Raw genomic sequence first — 21,885 nt, forward strand, 5'->3', positions numbered from 1 at the left:
CCATATTGCTGGAAAGATATTGACAAAATAGAGGGGCTCATTGAAGAGCAGCAAAAATAAGCAAGGAGCTGACAGGATTGATTTATGAGTAAAAATAAGAACTGCATACATACATCTTGCCTAAGTGAGGACTAAGAGGGCTATGATAACAGTGAACAGATATCTGAAGAGGGTGTTTACATTTTTCTGTGACTATTAAAAATAACCGGAGAAACTGTCTTTCAGAAACCCTGGGCATTTGCAATAAAAGAGTGGTTTTTACATCTGTCTTTCCTTTCCTTCCTACTAAGTATACACTGTCAAGATGATGACTTATTTATAGGAAATAGTTAATTAAGCCTCTTTGGATGGCAAATTATCCATGAACAGGTGAATTTTGTCTGCTACTGGAAATTGTTTGAGCATTATACAGGCGCATATTCCAATATGTGGGTTATTTACAAATTATTTGCTTCAATTATTCAATATTTGTGATGTCAGACAATTCCCACTCTAATCACATGATAAAGTTTCACCTTCCTGAGTGGACGACAAATTTTTATAAACAGCAAAAGGGAAAACAAATCCAGGTCAAACAGAGTGACCAGTGCACAGATCTGCACAAGTCTTTGCTTTCTGAGAATATACTTGTAACTAAAAGAATGATGCTATGAATGTTAGCCTAGAATGAAAGAAAAGGTTGTGAATCCAAAAGGAAATGTATGGCCCTTGTTTGAATCAATGTTTGCAAATACTTCCCCTCCTTCCTCTCCAGCCCATATTCATTCAGCAACAGTGTATTATAATCAATTGTTTGTCTCTCTTCTAAGTGAGACACATTTTTCACTCTACATTTTATTAAAGAAGCAGATCAAATGGAGAGGGCCAGATCCTGCCATGCTCTGTGACAAGAAAAAGGAGGCCAGAGCTGAAATATCTGGAACTTAATCTCTGGGCCTCAGTTTATTCATGTGTAAAATGGTTAGAACAACAATACAGGGGTGTTACAAAGCAAAGCTTAATTAATTAATAACGAGTCTCTCAGATAAATGTCACTATAGCAACTCAAAGTAGTATTATTAAATATTATACAAGAAAAATGGCTACAGTTTGTTTTATAAACCAGCCTTGGTTTGGAGTGGCTGGCATGCTCCACGTTATAGAACCATTCCAAGTGGGAAAACTTCAACCAGTAGAGCCCCCCCATAACCCGATCTGATGGATTTCAGGAAAATATCTGAGAAAGCAACGTGAGTAACAAGATTTTTTTAAACAGAAAGTTTTGGAAGAACAGTACAATGCCAGGTGTGGCACTCTGGCACATGGATGCAGTGGTGGGATGAGAAAGAAGAACGAGAAAGCACAAGAGAGGTGAAGTTGGTGACTGGTGGGAAGGTGGCTAGCGTTCAAACTGCTCATACAGCAGTAGTAAGCTACCAAAGGCAATTAGCCATAATTACTAATAAAGCTTATGGTCAAGTGAGGAAGGGAGAGGGTTATTTCTGATTACTGAATTGGCCTAAGGAGCGTGTTCAACGGCCATTAGTGTCAGAAGTCACCCAAGCCACCTGTTTTTCTGTGTGTTTTACTGGTCAATATTTTTATAAGAAAAACATATACTAGGATAAAATTTACACTAGAGAAATGATCAAGCTTTTGTTTCCTGTTGTACTGGCAAGATTTGCAGGTATTTTATGTGTGTAACACTGAACTACTTTAAAAAAGATTGGCAAAACAAAATAACTAACCAGTAGACATTTTTATACACTTACCTTCCTCCCAGGAGGTCCAGTTACACCATGAAAACCATATTCTTCAACACACTTAGCAAGAATATTGCAGCATTTTCTTTCAGCAACCACGTCCTGCAAAACAATTTGTGATATACTAGCTTATCAATCAAATTGTCAAAATGTGATGGATTTTGTCTTTGTTCATATCACAAAGGGACTTACAAGTTCTTTCCGTAAGATGTTTGGAAGTTCTGGAAATCCAATGCTCAGAGGTTGCTTGTATCCAAATCCTCTGCCAAACTCTATTTCCTGAAGTTCATTCAAATCCTGCATATTTTCCAGGCCAACTATTAAAAGTGCATCAAGGCCTTAAAAAAGAAATATGTTAAAACTGTTGTTTACCTGATCTGCTTTAATAATTAGAATAATGACCATAAATTATTTGTTTTTTGAAATGACTCATAGATAGAGCTGGTCAGGAATTGTTCAATTAATCTGTTTTGTCGAAAAAATGTGGATTTGTCAAAACCGAAACCATTTGCAGAACAGGGTTGGGAACAACAAATTTACCAATTCAAAAAAATGTTGAGGAAAGGATTTTAAAAACGTCAGTTTCATTTTGATATTTTCAAAATGAAAAGTGCTGGTTTTCCTGTTCAAAATGACTTTTTGTTTCAAAATTTGAGCTAACTGGAGGTTAAAAAAGAAAGAAGGCTGAAACCAAAATGAAACATTTCAAAAGGTTTCAACTGACCTGAAATGAAAAATGTCAACTTTTCAGTTGGTAAATATTTTCACAAGCAGACAGCTACTTTCTGTAGTAGAATTCCTCCCAAAGTTATGTTGCCTCCTGAAATGCAGTGTCTTAGGCAACCATCTATTTACTCTGTGCTTACATCTATTCCTTGCTATTGCAGCAAGGTGAGAGATCATCATATAGTCTCTGTTCTTAGACTTAGAAAGGAAAATAGAGGAAACTTGACATTTAAATCACACTAAAAGTGGCAGAAACAAAAACAGTCAGCCCTCTTGGTTTAATAAAGAAAGATTATTAGCCTAGAATGAAAATGGAGCTGGTGGCGGACACCCTCATGATCATACTGGGAGAGGTAAAGTCTATAATTTATTCAGGGAATTGAGATCCCTGGCTCACTCAGAGAAGGGAGGGTGCTCACCAAGAATTCTTGGGCAATGCCATAACCATGCAAATCAGCATGAGTATGTGGAAGGTCTGCAGTGGGAGAGGAATGTAGTACTCTTTGAGTATGTCTACATTGCAAAATAAACCAAAAACCCCACAGCAGCAAATCTCAGAGCCCAGGTTGACTTATTTAAGCTTGCGGAGCTAAAAATAGCAGTGTAAACATTTCCTTTTGACCTGGAGCTTGGCCTCTGAAACCCAGCAAAAGATGTGGGTTTCAGAGCCTGAGCAAGAACGTCTACACTGCTATTTTTAGCCCCATAATGTGAGTCTGGGTCAGTTGACCCAGGCTCTGAGACTCCTGCTTGTGAGGTTCTTTTTGCATTGTAGATTTATCTTCTAATGCAATGCAATGCTGGGCTGTCATAAGAGGCCATACCTTTAATGCGAAGGGAGTCTGCTGTTGTTCTGAGCATTTCTATAGTATCATCCAGCCCATCTGTAAAACACTAAAAGAACCTATGAACAAAACACTGAATTACCATGGGGGTTAGCAGAAAATATGAAAAAACAATAACCATAATAATATCACCACCACTTTTCCTGGGTAGTTCTCAAAGCGCTGTGCAATCTTTGATGAGTTTATATTTCAGGTTAACTTAAAAATTACAATTTAGTATTGAAAATTGGTGACAATGTAGCTTAAAAAGGACAGAGTCATCATAATTAAGCCCCAAAATATCTCTGGTTTGACAGTGGCTCCATTTGGAAGGATTTGCCTTGTAGACTGCAACTTTTATTAGTGTAGCCAGTTCAGTTAAGTACCCAGGTGTTCTGGGCAAGGGGCCAATTCTATTCCTGTTTACAATTTGAAGGACTTTCACTGAAGTCAGTGGAGTTCTCCAGATTGACCCTGGTGTAACTGAGAGAATTTAGAGAAAGCAGTGTTTTTCCTTTGGATGATGGCAGTCCAGGACTGGATTTGTCAGACTAACAACATAACAATGCTGGGCTGGGTTCTCTTGTCCATTCTGCCTACTTGATGCTTGGTTCAGCCATAGCTGGACAGCAGAGAATTCCCCAAGCACACAAGAACTCTCCACTGGTGTAAGGCTGCCATATGCAGCTGAGTCCACTCCTGTGCCAGCCACTCCACACCCCCAGGGTAGGAGGAGAGAAGGGGCATATTAACACCAAGACAGCAGGTATTGGTGAAGCAAAGCTTCACTACCCCTATCCTCCAGTGGTATAAAGTCTCCAGTGGCATAAATTAGATCAGACCCCCATGTCATGTTTCTGACATGAAACATTCACAATGATGTTTGCTTTGAGTTATTACTACCTGGGTTGTGTGATTAGCTATCTATTACAGAGTACTGTTCTGCTCCTTAATCTACTAACTGCTTCCAAGATGGACATGTGGAAACTTCCCAGGTAAATACTTGCAGGCATATGGATTTGCCCAAGTATTTGAATTGCAGGAGCAAAAATTCATTCACAGAATTGTTTGCAGTAAGGGGTCATGAATGCTGTCAAAATGAATTCAAGGATTTATCTAAAAGAGCATTAATGAAGTTTTTATTTCCCATGCAATGTTCATCAGCATTAGACTTAATATACTTTGAAACAATATAATTTATTCCATTTTATTTACCTTCACTTTAGCAGAGGCCAGGCTGAGGGATTTCTCCCAAAATGACTGTAAGAAGTCTGCATTCAGATATGTGTCCACAATTGTCTGTACAACTAAGAATTTCTGGAGGATCTCTTTGTCATAGGCTTCAAAATCAGAGTCAAACAAGGACTGGCCGTTCTGTGCAAATACTTGGTACTTGAACCTGATGTTGATTTGAGACTCAGCAGTACAGCTGTTGTTATTCAAGGACTCCATCCGGTGTAGAAGTTTGGGCAGGTACTTTTGCAGTTTCTGCTTCTCATGCAGTGCAGATATAGACTTCATGCGCCTCGAAATATCAATTCCTACAGAAACGTCTATGTTGCAGTCTGAGAAGGGGGCAGGGAAGAAAATCAGTCATCAAATCCAAGCACTATTTTATGATCTTGTTTTCTATCTGCACCAGTGACAAAACATGCTCAATTTAAAATTGGAAGAATTAGAGAGCCAGATCTTCAACTGGTGTAAATTAGTGTCACTCCATTGACTTGCATGGGGCTACGTCAATTTACCCCAGCTGAGAAGCTGGTTTATATTGTTGCACATAGTCTCTCTAAACCACCTAGCTAGGCAATAGTACCAGCACTCAAGCCTGTAAAACTATTTCTATGTGACATTATTTACTGCTGGATTTGTTCTTCTGGGACCACATGCAGAGAGCCTGCCTTAGCCCCCCGGCACCAGGGGTGGTGGCAATCCTGTGGGCTGGATCCGGCCCATCAGGCCATAGTTTGCCCACCCCTGCTTTAGCTACTGTCTGCATAGGTATGGATGCACTGGTCATGTCCCACCGACCCAGCTTCCCAGCTGCAAGTCTCCCAAATCATCTGTGGTGCTCAGAGCAAGGAGCCTGATTCTGTGTCAGTCTTCCAGACCGGACAAGAAGCTGGGAGTCTAGAAGCCCTGAAAGCCATGGCTGAGCTGGGAGTGTCAGAGCATGGGCTGTATTTCATTTCAAAAGTTTTCTAAATGAAACATTTCAATCATTTCTAAAGAATTTTTGTTTCAGATTTTCCCTTCCACAGGAAGTTTCTAAAACTGTTACTTTTCATTCCAAAATGGAATGTTTGTTTGTTTTTTAAAGAATTTCCCATGGAACAGAATTTCCAACTTTCACCCAGCTCTGCTACTGACTCTTGCACGAAAATAGGAACTTTGTGTTTCTTATGAGTTAGTCTGCACCCGCTGCTTATATCCTGCTGAAGTTCTAGGGCCAGATTTAGTAAAATAGGAACTTTGTGTTTCTTATGAGTTAGTCTTCACCCGCTGCTTATGTCCTGCTGAAGTTCTATCTGGCTCTAGAACTTCAGCAGGACATAAGCAGCGGGTGCAGACTAACTCATAAGAAAAACAAAGCTCCTATTTTCATGCAAGATTCGGTAGCAGAGCTGGGTGAAAGTTGGAAATTCTGTTCCATGGGAAATATATATATTTAAAAGTTTCATGTTTTGGAGTGGAAAAAAGAAGCCATAGCATGCTTATATATATATTGTGATAGGGCCGGGCTAGATGGCTACAGGAGAGTGATAGAAGGCAGATATATTAGCCCCAGATTAAGCAGGTCCCTTTTCCCTGGGTAAGGTAACAGGCGCAGTTCCAGAACAATCCGGAACTTGCTGGAACCAATTAAGGCAGGCAGGGTAATTGGGACACCTGGAGCCAATTAAGAAGCTTCTAGAATCAATTAAGACAGACAGGCTAATCGGGGCACCTGTTTTAAAAAGGACCTCACTTCAGTCAGTGAGGGGTGCACAAGGAGCTGAGAGTGAGAGTGCGTGCTGCTGGAGGACTGAGGAGTACAAACACTATCTTTCATCAGGAAGAAAGTCCTGTGGTGAGGATAAAGAAGGTGTTGGGAAGAGGCCATGGGGAAGTAGCCCAGGGAGTTCTAGTTGTCATACAGCTGTTACAAGAAACACTGTAGACAGCTGTGATCCACAGGGCCCTGAGCTGGAACCCGGAGTAGAGGGCCTGGGTTTCCCCCATGCCCCCAACTCTCTTTTGGATACAGGAGGAGTTGTCCTGGACTGTGGGTCCCACCAGAGGGGAAGGTCTCTGGCCTTTTTTCCCGACTCACTAGGTGGATCAGCAGAGCCTGTGGGGATTGTTCTCCTTCCGTTTCCCCATGCTTGCCAGTGATGAGGTTAGCTGAGTGAATGGCAGGTTTGAGCCACTAGCAAAGGTGGCCAAACTGAGGGCTGCTGTGAATCTCTGAGGCAAGCAAATCCACCAATAAGCGTAGGACCCACCAAGGCAAAGGAGGAACTTTAACTATATATATATATATATACATATATATAGTTAAATTATCTATGATCTACAAAAAAGTGATTTCTTTCCTTTGCTTAATCACAAAAGTGTGAGACACAGAGAATCTGTAGATAGATATACTCAATAAAAGATTTCTTTGACTTACCCTGTCTAGGACGATCTTCCAATTCACAAATTTCAGTGACAACCTTCCTCTCTATGGTTTTCAGCACTTCAAAATTCTCCAGCACATACACCCTGCGTGCATCACCGGCAATTCGAAGCAACTCAAATGAGTTTGGACTTCCTAGGTCAATTGCAAAGATGTGTGTCCCATCATTCCTCAGAGCAATAGCTGCCTCATCCACCATGTCGTTAGACTGCCCACCAGTAATCACTACTAGGCTTTGCAAAACTCCTTGTTTTTTCCGGCCACCATTGGCAGTCTCAAAAAAGCTCTTGACAAACCTCAGACCTTTGCCAGTGAAGGTGGAGGTCTTTAACTGGACAATGCTGTCAATCCGTTCCTTTATGGCTGTGTCAGAGTGGAATTCATTGAGATATATTTCCTTCTGGGGATCTTTGCTGTTCTGGATCACGCCAACTTGGACTTTGTCCTGAGCAATAATAAAATTGTCCACGATTTCGTTCATGAATGTTTTCATGACAGAAAAGTTATTTGCAGATATTCTTTCTGACCCATCAATCAAGAATATAAGATCTGCCTGTTGGTTGCCACAAGCTGCGAGGGGGGGGGGGAATTTACTTAGCTATGCAAATCTGGGATAATTCAGTCGTTGCCTTCATTCTCATCCATTTCACCTTTCCAACACCCTGCTCTCTTTGTGTGAAATTTCCCTCTGGGCAGAGATGCCAGCACAAGGGCAATCCATCACATAAGTTTCACTTAAACCCTTAGGTCCTCTGTGCAGAAAGAAACGTCACCATGTCTCAAGTAGCAAATGCTGGGAGAAACTAACTCCTGGACACTTTATACACCATAACTATGACTTATTACAGAGAGGAGGTGAGACTAGGCTATGCAGAACCTGTGTCTGAAGTCAGGCTGTCAGCGGAATGAGGTTAATCTTTAATTCTCACTGAATGACAAGCAAGTGGTGGACAGTCAGCAGGTGTAATCAAGTAAAACACCATCCCTTTCTCGCCACAATCTGAAGTGTCAAACTAAGAAAAATTGCTTGCATTCTAGGAGAAGAACGATGAGCTTCCTGACTGCCTTGAATGGCATGGGAACCAGAAGGTCTGTTGGTTTGCTAGAAGGTTGGGCAGTTTCTTTTTTGTGAACAAGTTTGTGCTGCAGGAGCTATCTCAGATGCATGACATTTATTACAGGCAGCTTCTCGTCAGTGAGCTTGGTACTTCAAACTGAAAGTTTACATCAGAACTGTACAATGCTTGTATATTTCAGTGAACTCAATACCGTACATAATGTAGCAGTAAAAAAGTGATTGTGGTGAAAAGAAACTAGCACAATATGCTAGGAGAAGAGTGTGTAGAGCAGTGGTGGGCAACCTGCAGCCCATCAGGGTAATCCGCTGGCAGGCTGCCAGACAGTTTGTTTAAATTTGCATGGCCCACCACAGTTCCCAGTGGCCGCGGTTTGCCGTTCCCAGCCAATGGGAGCTGCAGGAAGCAGCAGCCAGCATGTCCCTGCGGCCCACACCACTTCCTGCAGTTCTCATTGGCCGGGAACAGCGAACTGCAGCCACTGGGAGCTGCGGGCAGCCATGCAAATGTAAACAAACTGTCTGGCGGCCCACCAGGGGATTGCCCTGATGGGCTGCAGGTTGCTGGTTGCTCTCTACCACTGGTGTAGAGAGTCTTTTTTCAAGAATTGTTTGAAGTGAATTGAGAAGTAGGGTATCCAAATAATGTGGGTATTTTCCCCATGTCCCAAAAGCACTTTAGAAAGGGAGGACATTCTTCTGCTGGGAAAATCACCCATTTTGCAAGCCTAGGGCCACACTCTCAGTGGGTAAAGACCCATTTGATTTTTCAGCAGACAGAACATTTGTGCATATATTTACCACAACTGCAGACACTGTTACCACAAATGTTTACACACTTAAATACACATTTGCAGTTGTCCTACTAAATATAGGTGTGTTATGGTGTGGTACATTTCTACAAGCACAAGTGAGCCTCTACATGCTGAAAATTTGCCTCTCGTAGCTTAATTCTCACATGGTCAGAGATCACAGGTCCAGTCCAGTACAGCATACCAGAAAGAGCCGGTACACAGCCGACCGTACGCAGGACCGCTGATGAGGGGGGCCAAAAGGGGCAGCTTCCCCAGGGATCGTTCATTTCAAGGAAGCCTTATATAGGATAATTATGGAGTAAGGTGCCTATAAGGGATGTTTAAGCTAACCCAGGCAATTGGTGCTTACCTTATCTCTGGAAGAACAAGAGTTTTTATGCTTTATACATTTTTATTGGCTGAGTGAAGTGAGGCCCTTTACCTCAATTTCTCTGTCTGTCTGTGACAAATAAATAAGAAATAATGGGGGGAGAGGGCATGGGGATGCACATAGAGCCCCTGATTTGGGGAGGAAGAAAGGGAGACCCTGGCATAAGGAGAAGGGGGCACAGGGGGCACACAGAACCCTGGGAGGGGAGGGAAATGGAGGACCCCAGTATGGAGGGAAGAGGGATATGGAGAAGAACACAGAGCCCCTGGCATGGGAAGGAGAAAGGGCAGCCCTGGCATGGGGTGAAGGGAAAGTGGCGGGACACACAGAATCCCTGGCATGGGGAGAGGGACATAGGGGGGTCCTGGTATAGAGAGAAAGAGGATGGAGAGCACACAGAACTTCTGGCAGGAGGAGGAGGAGGAAAGGGGGGACCCTGGTATGAGAGAAAAGGGAAACAAAAGCCCTGATCCAACAAAAGCACTCGAAGCACACGAATGTTCCCACAAACATCAATGGGCTTAATTGTGTGCTTAAAGTAAAGAACATACTTTGCTGGAAAAGTACATAAGAAAATGATAGTGAGGGGATCTGATTTTTGACATATGTGCTGCTTTCCATACTGGAAACTGTCTCTACACTATTTCCATCCACCCCTTAACCTTGTCTCAATAGAACATTTTAAAAATGGATATTGCCTGTGGCTGACATTGCCTGTGACAACCTAGATAATCTGAATAAATGGGAGAAAACATATAAGAAAAAAAAACAGCTCAATTTAAAGGTCTCACTTACCTGGCTTTGCCTTATCACATACTGTATAAGTGAGGTTTTCGTGTAAGCTTTCCAGTTCATTATAGCTCTGTGCAAAGAACAATTTCTCTCGCTCTCCCACAATTTCTTCAAGCTCTGTTCTACTGGCTTCATCCACTCCAACAGCAAAGACATTGATACCATCTTGCTTCAAAGATTTTGCTGCTGCTGGAAGATTGGGTTTATCCAAGGGTGAAGTTGGCTGATCAGTAATAAACACAAGAATCCGGGTGATACTAAGAGATGATATACGACCTCCATAAGCCATACCAAATCTCTCCCTGGCAAAGTTCAAAGCTCTTGCTGTGAAGGTTAGCCCCAGTGTAGGTCTCAAATTAGAAATTGCTTCTCTGACCTGCGATTTAGCAGAGTACGTATTCAGTGAGAAATAATCCTGAGGATCAGTGCTATAGACCACAGCCCCAAACTGAACATTGTCTTTTCCAACCACTGAGTCATTCACCACAGCCTCCATGATCCTCTGCATGCCCTGGAACGTCAAGTCTATGACGCTTCTTGAGCCATTCACTACAAATATGATGTCTGCAACTTCAGTCCTTTTGCATGCTGTTGTTAACAAAACAAAGGAAACAAAGCAGCAATGTTATGATCAGGTCTCTCTCCTCCTTGCTCCCTCCCTGAGTAGTAGATCCAACTGCTAGCTGAAACCAGAAAGTGCAGGGACATTCCAAAAAGCAAGATACAAAGAAAAACGAAAAAGGAGGGCTGTGAGCATTTCTTTTTGTCCAAAAGAAAAATATATACCTGCCTAAAGGAAATAAAATATGGCTCCTGAGGAAAACCATGAAACTATGGTCTGTAAAGAGAGTGGTCTTATTTTCTGCTATTGCATTTCACTTTACTATCATTAGTTAATATCACAATGGAAGAAAAGCTGAAGATCTCTACTAGAAATATGTTGGCAGAGAGGAATCAAACCTTATAAAGGATTAATAGTAAACACAACAAAATAAAGAAGAATTAGAAAGACCCAACAGTTATTACTATCACTTACAATCCTCCGGGTTGCAAATTTCAAAGAGAATCTCCTTTTCCAGAAAGGCAAGGGAATCAAAGTTATCCTCGAGGAACACTTTGTCTTGACTGCCAGCAATCTCCACAAGTTGGGATTTGTTTGCCTGGAGAACACCAATGGCATAGGTAGTGATACCTTTGTCCCTAATGGTCTCAGCAGGCTCTCTCACGATATCTTGGGCCTCCCCATCTGTGATTACTGTGAGATACTGGTTTACTCTGGGTCACCCTCCTTTGGGTTCATCAAAGTAAGAGGAGGCAAAAGTTAGGGCTTTCCCGGTCATTGTTCCGGATTTAATTTGCCTGATTCCCGAAATGGCTCTCCTTAGGTCAGTCTTGCTGCCGTAGCTGTTGAGTTGGAACTCCTCTTGGGGCCCTGAACTGAACTGCAACAAGCCAATCTGAACTTTATCAGCCCCAATATCAGACCTGTTCACAATCAGCTGCATGAAATCCTTCATCTTCTGAAAATCAACAGGGCGGAAACTCTCAGAGCTGTCAACCAGCAAAATAATGTCGGCTTTCATATTCTTACAGGCTGGAAAAGAAAAGAAAAGAAAAGAAAAGAAAAGAAAAGAAAAGAAAAGAAAAGAAAAGAAAAGAAAATTCTGAATCTCCTCCTGAATGTATTTGCCAACCACTCAGACTGAAAACTACACAGAAAATCGTGTCTTCCGTAGCAGACCTCAAAGAAAATAAAAGCCTGCTGTTTACTAACAGCTAACAGTTACTGTTAAATTCTAAATAGTAAGGATTTATGTTCTGGTGCTGAAGATACTGAGTTTCATCTCCATTGATGACCATGGCATGTATAAATATGTAACTACATCTTGTTACACAGTCTCCTTCCCCCTATCTCAGAATGCGGCACCGTAAGATTTATACACGGCCCTTGATCCACAGCCGCTCTGGATAAGGTCAGTAATATGGCCCTAAAATGAATACTTCATTTTTTTGACAAACTCATCTGCTCATGCTCAGACTTGGGGATCCAAAATCAGAGCCTTCATCTATCTCCTTTAGAAGAGCAATGCGCTACAGTCACATGTTGTTCTGGACTGTACCAACAGTGCTCAAAACGTGCGTATGTTTAGGATCTCAAATAGTCTAGCATTAGATTATAGGCAATTCAGAGCACAGGGCTGCTCTTTGTTCTATATTGTATGGTACCTAGCACAATGAGGTAGGAACCTTCAGGTGCTACCATACTGTAAATAGTAAATATATATTTTGTACATACATAAGGCCATCCTTAAGAATTTCAGCCTCTGGTGTCAGACTTCATTTTCTTTTGTGAGATGTTCAGTCAACGAAATTATACCTTCCCCTATGTCAGAAGGCGAAGGATAGCCTGGATTTCATCTGGCAAAGCATGTTGCGTCTTCTGAGACAATTTACACAAAAGAGTGAAGTTGTTTATTCCTGTTTATTTAGCAAAGCTATCTTCAAAATGCACCACATCTGTGCTGGGCTAATGCAAATAGTAAATACTACTAATTATTATAATGAGCACATCAGGTGCTTTCTACTTTCTAAGCGATTGGAGTGATTTAGGAAAACCTCTTACCTTCTGGGGAGCAGATATCCTGCACAATATCATGTTTGATGAGCTTTAAGGAATCAAAGTCGTTCACAAAAAACATTCGCTCTTCTGTTCCTGCGATGTCTTTCAGTTCCTTTTTAACGGCATACCTGACGCCAATGGCATATATAACAATCCCTTCTTGTCTCAGCTCTTCTGCTGCCTTTGTCACCTGATCCTGGGATTCAACATCCGTAATGACTATCAGCAACTTGGGAACACTGTCCCTGGTGGCCTTTGCAAAAAGACTTTTCATATACCTTAAAGCATCTCCAGTATTGGTGCCACCTCCTGACTGCTGAATAACACGGACTGCTTCCTTTAACTGATTCACGCTGTTGTACTGGCTAATCACGAATTCTGTTTGAGGAGTGCTTGCATACTGAACCACGCCAAAACGAACTCCATTGGCACTGACCTGGAACGTGCGGATCATCTCATTCATGAATACTTTCATGTCCTGGAAATCATTTGGGTATATACTGCCAGACCCATCGATCAGGAAATAAATATCAGCTTCCTCTGTGTCTACACAACCTAATTGAGAGGAAGCAAAGGGAAAGGTGAAAGATCTTCCAATTACTGCAGTGCTACAGTATGGTTTAATAGCAATCACAAAAAAATGCTGGCTGTAATATTTAGTGTTAGAAAAATTACTACATTTTCTAAGCCAAGGGCAGACAAAAATCATAGGAGTCAGGATAACATATGGGACCAAATTTTGCCTAATTTACATCCTGTACACACATATAACTTAATCCATGCACTTGGCATGTGGCCATAAGGTGTTGACAAGTGTTGCAGGACTTGCAATGCCAAAGTTCTCCAACACGAGCAAGGCTATTGACAACCTATAGTCTGCATCAGTGTGCACACAGATCCATGTGTATATATGTATGCATTTGTGTGTATACAGGAGGACACACAACCAATTTTGTTTAACTTAAAACATGGCTACTAACACTGTAGCAAAGCACTCTTTCAATAGGATAGAGCCAGCTGTAAATCAATGCGGTACTTGTCCCATACAGTTGAATTATTTTTGAGCCACCACTAAGGCCCATTGCTTGGATCAAGGGAATACTGATTGTACCTCCGAGGATGATGGCGATGGTTTGGCACACCAGAGGAGGCTTGGCCAACCCTGCGGGCTGACCTAAATTGTGCCCCTTCCTACCACAGCCCCTATGGGTGTTGCAGTGGCATGGAATAATTAGGGGGGAGGAACAGCCCAGCTCCTAACCCACACCTGCTCCTAACCCAATATGCCCCCAATGTAAGGGTCTCCTGCACAGCTGGTTCCTGAGTGGGAGAGAGTCCCCTCCTCACCCCAAGCTGTACATTCTGATATCATCACAAGTCTCGTTTTTCAATGATAATGTAAAAAGAATATGACTGAATTCCTGGCCCTGGATACTTTATTTGACAAAGATAGAGGGCCACAGTCTGCTCTCAGTCACACTGATGCAAATTCAGAGTATATCCTTGAAAGCCAATAGAATTACTGAGTTTCCATCAATGAACTTGAGCAAGATTTTGGGCCAGATGTTCATATGTCTCTCTTACCTTCTTTCAGGGTCCATGATCACACTGGGACTACAAAGATTTGTGACACAATCTCACTGCAAAGCTGTTTCTTTATTTTCCATTCAATATTTGACAGCTGCAGAAAAGATTCCAAGTTGGTGATGTGTTTCCTTGCGGGATAAGATGCAATTTTATCCAACTGGCTACTCTCTGAGATATTCTTGGTGCCCACAGCATAGACAGCAACTCCATGATGTCTCAGTTTAGAAGCAGGCTCATCAAAGTCATCGTAAGACTGGCCATCAGTGATAACCACAGCTAACTGCTGCACTCCTTGATTTTTCCTGCTACCTGCCTCTTGAGTAAAAACCTTCTTCCTCAGGAAATCTATGGCAGCACCAGCGTATGTACTCCCACCTCGATATGGCAATTTTGTCAGGTAGTTCAAGATATCTGATTTGCCCTCAAATGTATCCAGGATGAACTCTAGCCTTGGTTCATCACTGTACAACACCAAGCTAACTCTGATATTATTTGGGCCAATATCCAGAGCATTGACTATTTTGAGCACAAAGGTCCTGGTCAGCTGGAAGTTTCTTAACCCAATTCTGCTGGATTCATCCACAAGAAATACAATGTCTGCTACAGATGAGCTAGAACATACTAAAAGCAAACCAATCAAAGGAAAAGGAAGATAACAAGGTTACTGTAGGTTAGACTCTGGGATCATTGAAGGATACAACTGGGATAGTTTATTAAAAGAAACCAACAGCACAAATAATGAGCTAGATGGGAATGAAAGAGAAAACCAGCTCCAAAATCCTATAAACTTCAGAGAGTTCAGATTTAGATCTGAACTTCATGGTTCAGGCCCATTTTATAATGAGTCTGAATCAGGTATTAAGCAGATATAAAGGGATATTAAACTCCCTTTTGTCCAAATTATGGGGAAGTTTGCAGATTGAGTCTCTCTCACAGCCCAACCAAGACACTTAAACTACCATAGGACTTTAGGGAAGTTCTTCTTTGGATCTGAATTTCTTACTACAGCCCATCTCGAGAAAAAAAAAAGTGAACAGAAAAACACTGAGCAAAATCCTCCTCTTAGTCACAATGGGCCACCCCTCTGAAACCAGTGGGTTTCCTGGGTGTAACTGAGAGCAGAATTTCACTGCATATAATCAATGCAGGTAAGTATTAGCAACTTTATGTACCTAGATACTGCATCCTTACTGCCATGTGGCTACATAGGCGGTCCAACCTTTCGCAAGCACTAAATTCAATCATCTGCATTCTGCCCCTTCTACCTAGTCATTTGATATTTCTCTTGTTTATGGGTGAATTATAGAGTTTCTCTTCCTACAAATGTATTCAAGCAGCTGTTTTCACTCTGGTGACATACTATACCTGCTGGCACTTTTGCATCTAGGGCAGAGTCATACTGTTGTTGAACTGGGGCTTCCAAAACATCAATAATGTCCTGGTGCAGCTGACTGATGCTCTGCCCTCCATTGACTTGGTAAACCAAGGGAGAGGTGGCTATCACCTCCATTTCTTTCCGATCTGAATTTTGGACACCAACTGAGATGACTTTTACTCCGATCTCTTTCAGCTCCTCTGCAGCTTCTGCAACACCATCCACTGATTTGGCAGAAGTGATGACCACTGCAAACTGGGGGGTGCCTTGGCTAATTCGGCTCCCAGCCTCTTCTTTGAAAAAGACTTTGTGCAGAAACTCCAGGGCACTTCCTGTCTGCAAAGGGCCCCCCAGGAATGTGACACACCCCTGGATGTGATTGAGCACATCTTCCTTGTTCTTATAGGTGTTCAGTAAAAACTCCACATGGCCTTCCCTGCTGTACTGGGCTAGACCGACCCTGTATTTGTCAATCCCAACATCAAGCTGGTCAACAATTTGGTAAACGAAATTTTTTATTTGCTCGAAGGTAGAAGACCCCATATTCACAGAAGAGTCAACGAGGAAAACAATATCAGCATAGTGCTTTGTAAATGCTGAAGAGAAAGAAAAAATGTGACAAATTAGTGAAAGGGGTGGCTGTCAACTTGGAATCAATTCTGGATTTGAATTGTAAACAGAACTGAAATTGTAACTACTGCACTCATTGTTCTCTACTATTTTAAATTGAGAATTCTACATCCTATTGCGTGGATGGTGCTGAATTATGACAAAGTAACATTATATGACTATTGTTCCTGCAGCTCTCTGGAATAGACAAGCATCCCACGAAGCTATCCCTGTGAAAACTTCCATGGGGAAAAAAAAATCCCATTTTTGACCAAATCTACATCTGACTATATTTATATATGTGGGGCCCTAGACTTGCTCCCACTGAATCTCCCATTTACTTCTACAGGAGAAGGATTGAGCCACTGATCTTTATGCTCTGGGGCTTCCCATTCTGTTAAATCAAAGCTTGTATATCCATATACCAAACTGCACTTCTACTTTTGTTATTGAGATATAATTTCCATTGAAGGAGTTTATCTAGCTAAGGCTATGTCTATCTAAGGCTACACTTACAGCAACATGTAGAGTATGGGCACAACACATGTAGCTGCACACTGAATTGAAAAGCAGACTGCATCCACACTTGTTACTGTGGTGTGTATCTACACACTGAAGCAAAAGACCTTTTCCTGCTACCTCCTCTCTGCCCAGAGCTTTTCTCCATTGCTGGAGCCTTTCACTGTCGCAGTGAAAGGCTCTAGCCACAGGGTGGCAGTGGGAAACTGCACTGCTAAAAATAGCTGTGTAGACATGGGAGGTACTGCTTGGGCATGTGGAATACATACCCTGGGGGTTCAGGCATGCAGGCATTCTCTTCTACTCGCTTAAGCCATGTTTCACTGTCTACATTGCTATTTATACCCATGCTACCTGAGAGTGCAGTGTCTTTACTCTACATTCTGCCGTAAGTGTAACTGGACCCTAAGGGGCTTATATGAGCCCATCACTGTACTATCTGAGCTCCTTGCTATCTTTAATGTATTTATCCTCACAAGATTCCTGTGAGGTAGGGAAATGCTAACACCCCATTGTAAACACAGGGAACTGAGGCAGAGAGAGACTAAATGACTTGCCCATGATCACACAGGCAGTCTGTGGCTGAGCAGGGAATAAAACCACTGTCTGAGTCCCAGGGTAGTATCCTTGCAACTGGATCATCTTTCCTATGTGATACTTTTTGTGAGGAAAAAAATCCCTACTGAAATGTGATTTGCCATGGGAAACATCAAATGGACACAAAAGTTTTCATTTAGTATCACAATACTATTTCAAACTAAAAATTGTTTCATTTTAAACTGAAAAAATATTTTTTGTTTTTTCAAATTTGGGGGGAATCCCCTTATTTTTACTTTCCCTCCTTTTCCCCCTTTGGAAAAGGAAGGGGAATTGAGAAAGTAGAGAAAAAATGCTTTTCACACCTTTGACTATTTAATCAACACTATGAAATGGTGTGAAAATATAGTTACTGCCCCCCTGGCCACACACATACTTTGTTTTCCAAATTCTGGGAAACAGTACAAAAGTGTTGGACAGTGGAGAAATCCCAATCTCGAAATGAAAAATGTTGGGAAAATAAGTTTTCATTGAAAACTACATTGATTTTATTTAAAGAAAAAACGTCATCAGAAAATTCTCAACCAGTTCTGGTCAGATGGAATTTTAGCTATTTCACCTAATCTGTGAGCCTGAGCCTGATTTCATTTAAACCCTGACCTTGGAAAGCCCTTAAGCATGTGCTTAACTTTCAAGTATATACTTAAAACCCACTGACTTCAATGAAACTCACCTACATGCTACAATTTAAGTACAAGTTAAAGCTCCCCTCCTGAATAGAGATGCTTTCCTGAATTGGGACCCAAATCAAGATTAACTCCATGAAAGCCAGTGGAGTTACACCAAGGTAAAACTTGTGTAAGTCAGATCAGAATCAGGATTGGTGCATTGGTGCACCAAAAATGTCTGAAACGCCACCATTGTAAGGGCAAGTTATTTACCTTTAATCTGGCTCTCAACTGCAAAGCACATGGTTTGCAAAAGGCTTCTGGGGAGATCTTGAAGGACATCATAACTGTCAATACCAAACAGAAATTTATTTAAAGGCTTGTTGGCTATTTCCTGAAGCTCAGTTGAATCCTGGACATTGATTCCAACCACATAGATAGAGATGCCTCTGGCTTTCAATTTGTCGGCTGGCATTTTGACCTCATCATTGGATTCCCCATTAGTGACCAGGATGACTACCTGGGGGACATTTTCCAGAGCTCTGCTACCAGCAGATTCAGTGAAATACGTTGTCCTGACAAAATCCAGAGCTGTGCCTGTGTAACTCCCTCCGCTCTTATATGGCAAATTCTGTATCTGTTCCAGAATGTCACTTTTCAGTGAATATTGATTCAGCAAAAACACCTTGAAGGTCTCATCGCTGTACTGGGCCAGTCCAACCCGGGTCTGATCGCTGCTCACATTAAGGCTTGAAACCAGGATGTAGAGGAAGTTCTTCACTTTCTGAAAGTTTTCTGGGCCAATACTTGTTGAAGTAGCCACTAAAAATACGATGTCAGCCAAGGTGGCTTTTGTGCAAACTACATGAGAAAGGTGACACAAAAAATGAAAAGGCAAGTTGTTTCATTTTTTTCACAGTTGTGAGCTATCTTCATACTAAAGGGTAAGTTGACCCCCTACCAACCAAAATTAAATGGTTTTCAAACTGATTTTTTATTTTTGATTCAACAAAGTAGGTTTGTGTTTAGAGTCTGCCAACTCATGGCGCTGTTTTGGATATTTTAAGCTAAACAGATACTGTAGGAAATTTTCACAGTCAGTGTGTGTTAAAAGTTAATTCCTCCAAGTGCCTGTATGAGGTAGAGAAAGGGATAAAGAAGATGCAATGAAGTTAAGACCCACGATTTGATTGCATGTCACAGTTTTAAACACTTCACCTATGAACATGAAAGAGAAAAGGGTGGGAGAGAGGAGAACAGGGGCTTGTGGACATACCTTGGGAGAAGTGGGTGATTTGGTTCACCTCTTCTACTGTGCTACAAAGCGCCTGTAGCATATTATGAGAGATATCCTGCAGATGGGTGAAGTCTTCCCCTTCATAGACGTGCTTGTCATCTGGATCACTAGCTATCTCTTGAAGCTCCTCCAAACTAGCATCTTTGATGCCAATGGCATACAGTGTGATGCCTGCATCCTTGACTTCCTTGGCCGGTTCTTGGATATTATCCTGAGCCTGCCCATCTGTTATCACCACTGCAATCTGGGGAATGCCTTCCTGCCTTCGACTTCCAACAGTTTCCTCGAAGTGATTCTCCAGTATGAACCGTAAGCTCTCCCCAGTTTTTGTGCCCCCTCCTTTGTAGTGTAATATCTGTATCTTCTCTAAGATGGCTTCCTTGCAGTTGTAAGTGCTCAAGAAGAACTCAGTGTGTGGAGCATCACTATACTGAATCAGACCTATCCGGATTTTATCTTCCCCAACATCAAAGCTGCTGACCATGATGTACAAGAAGTCTTGCATCCTTCTGAAGTTCTCTTTTCCTATACTCCAGGATCCATCCACGAGGAATACAATGTCTGCAACAGAAGCTTCCCTGCAGACTGAAGAAACATAACTTTTTTCAATTCTTACTGGATGTATTATCTAATATTACAATCTCAGTTCTTGTTTGCTTCCTGGGGAAAAAAAGGCTACTTAAAGTAAAAATTCAGTAAAAATCTACCACTCCTGCCTGTTGAAATTCCAGCTATCAGTTTGCCTGCAAACCCTACATACTGAAGCCAGCGATCATGGATGTGCAAGTTCCTGGAAACACAAGAATGCAAAGGGATGATGCAATGTATGTTTGCAGGTCCATTCTTATGAACAGACAGGATATTGAAATTCACACATACCTGACTTACTTATCTGGCCTGGTCACAAGAACAGATTGTAAAGTATACACATGCATGCCTGTTGATATATGCACTTAAGCATCTTTCACCACAATGCCCAGCACTTGTGATTTGGTGATGGTGTGTTGTCTTACTGCAGTTTTAGATAACAGGGAAAGTTACTCACGTGTGTTTTATGGGCCCAATACTACAATCATTTACTACAAGGCATAATGTTTATTAGCATGGGACTAAGGGCTTGTCTACACAGCAGGGTAATGCACACAGTCTGACAGTGTGACTTCTAAAGCGTTTCAAACAGTACTATGATAAAATGCACTAAACAACCTTTAGTACCCACTAGCTGGGACCACACAGACCAATTAATGTGCAACACACCAGTGCATTTCAGAAATCACACCCCAGAATGTGCATTACCCCAACAGATAGACAAGACTTTAGTCATATTGACTTGGAGTAAGGACTATGTCATGCAATAAATACTTGCAGTGTTAGGGCCTTGGGTTTTTTAGTCATTCCAAAATGGCACGTCACCACCTGACAAAAGGGTAAAATGGTTATGACCCCCTGAATTGTTAGACATAAGGAAGATGGCCTGCATACTGACAGATTGCCTTCCTCAATTCTTCTATCTTCCAAAAGGGCTAAAGAGTTGATTACAATAGTCAAAATGTTGGAGTGCTTATAACTTATCTAGAGTTGATAAGCAGCCTTGCAATTAGCAATCAGTACTAGATCTGAACTGTATGTGTTGATGGAATAATAAGCAAAGCTGGCATGAGTCAACTCCCAAATATAAATATGCTAATTGTCAGTTATTGCATGCTCATTTGTTTTTAGTAATAAGATTTTTCCCTAAATTTTGAAACCACTGAACATCAGTACACTTGAACCAAAAACAAACAAACAAAAACCCCCAAAAGAAAAAGAAACACCACTAAACCATTTGCCTTAAATTTAATTCTGTACAATTGTCTTTAATATCCTAATGCAAATGTACTCCTGGTGAAATTAAGTTGCAAGAGCTGTCTGGAATTACACAAAGAATTAAATGGCACCAGGGGGTTGTTTTTTTACATATATTTGAATGGATAAGAAGCACAAAACCCAATCCTGCTTCCATTAAAGGCAAAGGGAGCTTTGCTGATGACCTCAATGGGAACAGGAGCAGGCTCATACTGTATTACCAGTTGTCTGGTCAGTGGAGCAGAATTTGGCTGCAAAAAGAAGAAGAAGAAGTGTTTTCTAGTTGTCCATTCTGAAAGCCTCCCTAGAGAAAAAGAAAATAAAGCCATGAGAAACATACAGAACATCTGCCTGATAAAGAACTTGTTAGTCTTGAAAAAGAAAGTTTCTATAGCATCTTAATGAATTTAAGGACATTAGCTCATATGATGTTTCCTAGCAGCATACAGGACTGCAATGTACTTCACCATGCCTTGATCTTTCAAAATGCTCCCATCCAACATATGGACATTTGCATTCAGATGCAGACAGACTGATACTGGAATGAATACAGATAATCTAATAACCTAACTGGATCAGGAATAGTCAAATCCAATACATATAATACAAATCAGTGCTGACTCAGCAAATATTCCTATTCCCATTCCTGTTGTCAAGTTTACATTTTAAATACTATGAACAGTATTTTATCTTCATATTTTCCTCACACACAATAGGGGATAAAGTGTTTGATCCTGGAGTGGATGAGAGTTGGGCTACTGACTTGAATGGGAACATGATCAGAGCCAAAATGAACTGGTGCTGATGTATACGTACGCAATGAGCT

General features: G+C 41.5%; 1 protein-coding gene across 1 annotated transcript in view; it reads right to left on the reverse strand.

Moving 5' to 3' along the window:
• LOC119850867 (collagen alpha-4(VI) chain-like) overlaps window positions 1–21,562 on the reverse strand; it is a 91,987-nt gene extending 70,425 nt beyond the window's left edge. The window contains 11 exon segments of the mRNA XM_043507126.1: window positions 4,508–4,857; window positions 6,945–7,520; window positions 10,006–10,590; window positions 11,039–11,596; window positions 12,626–13,177; window positions 14,207–14,830; window positions 15,575–16,180; window positions 18,191–18,778; window positions 19,194–19,799; window positions 21,281–21,363; window positions 21,507–21,562. Of these exon segments, the coding sequence (XP_043363061.1) occupies window positions 4,508–4,857; window positions 6,945–7,520; window positions 10,006–10,590; window positions 11,039–11,596; window positions 12,626–13,177; window positions 14,207–14,830; window positions 15,575–16,180; window positions 18,191–18,778; window positions 19,194–19,799; window positions 21,281–21,363; window positions 21,507–21,562 (5,184 nt within the window).
• Window positions 21,563–21,885: the final 323 nt, after the last annotated feature.

This window comes from Dermochelys coriacea, chromosome 2, assembly GCF_009764565.3.
Source record: "Dermochelys coriacea isolate rDerCor1 chromosome 2, rDerCor1.pri.v4, whole genome shotgun sequence".
Taxonomy (NCBI): Eukaryota; Metazoa; Chordata; order Testudines; family Dermochelyidae; genus Dermochelys; species Dermochelys coriacea.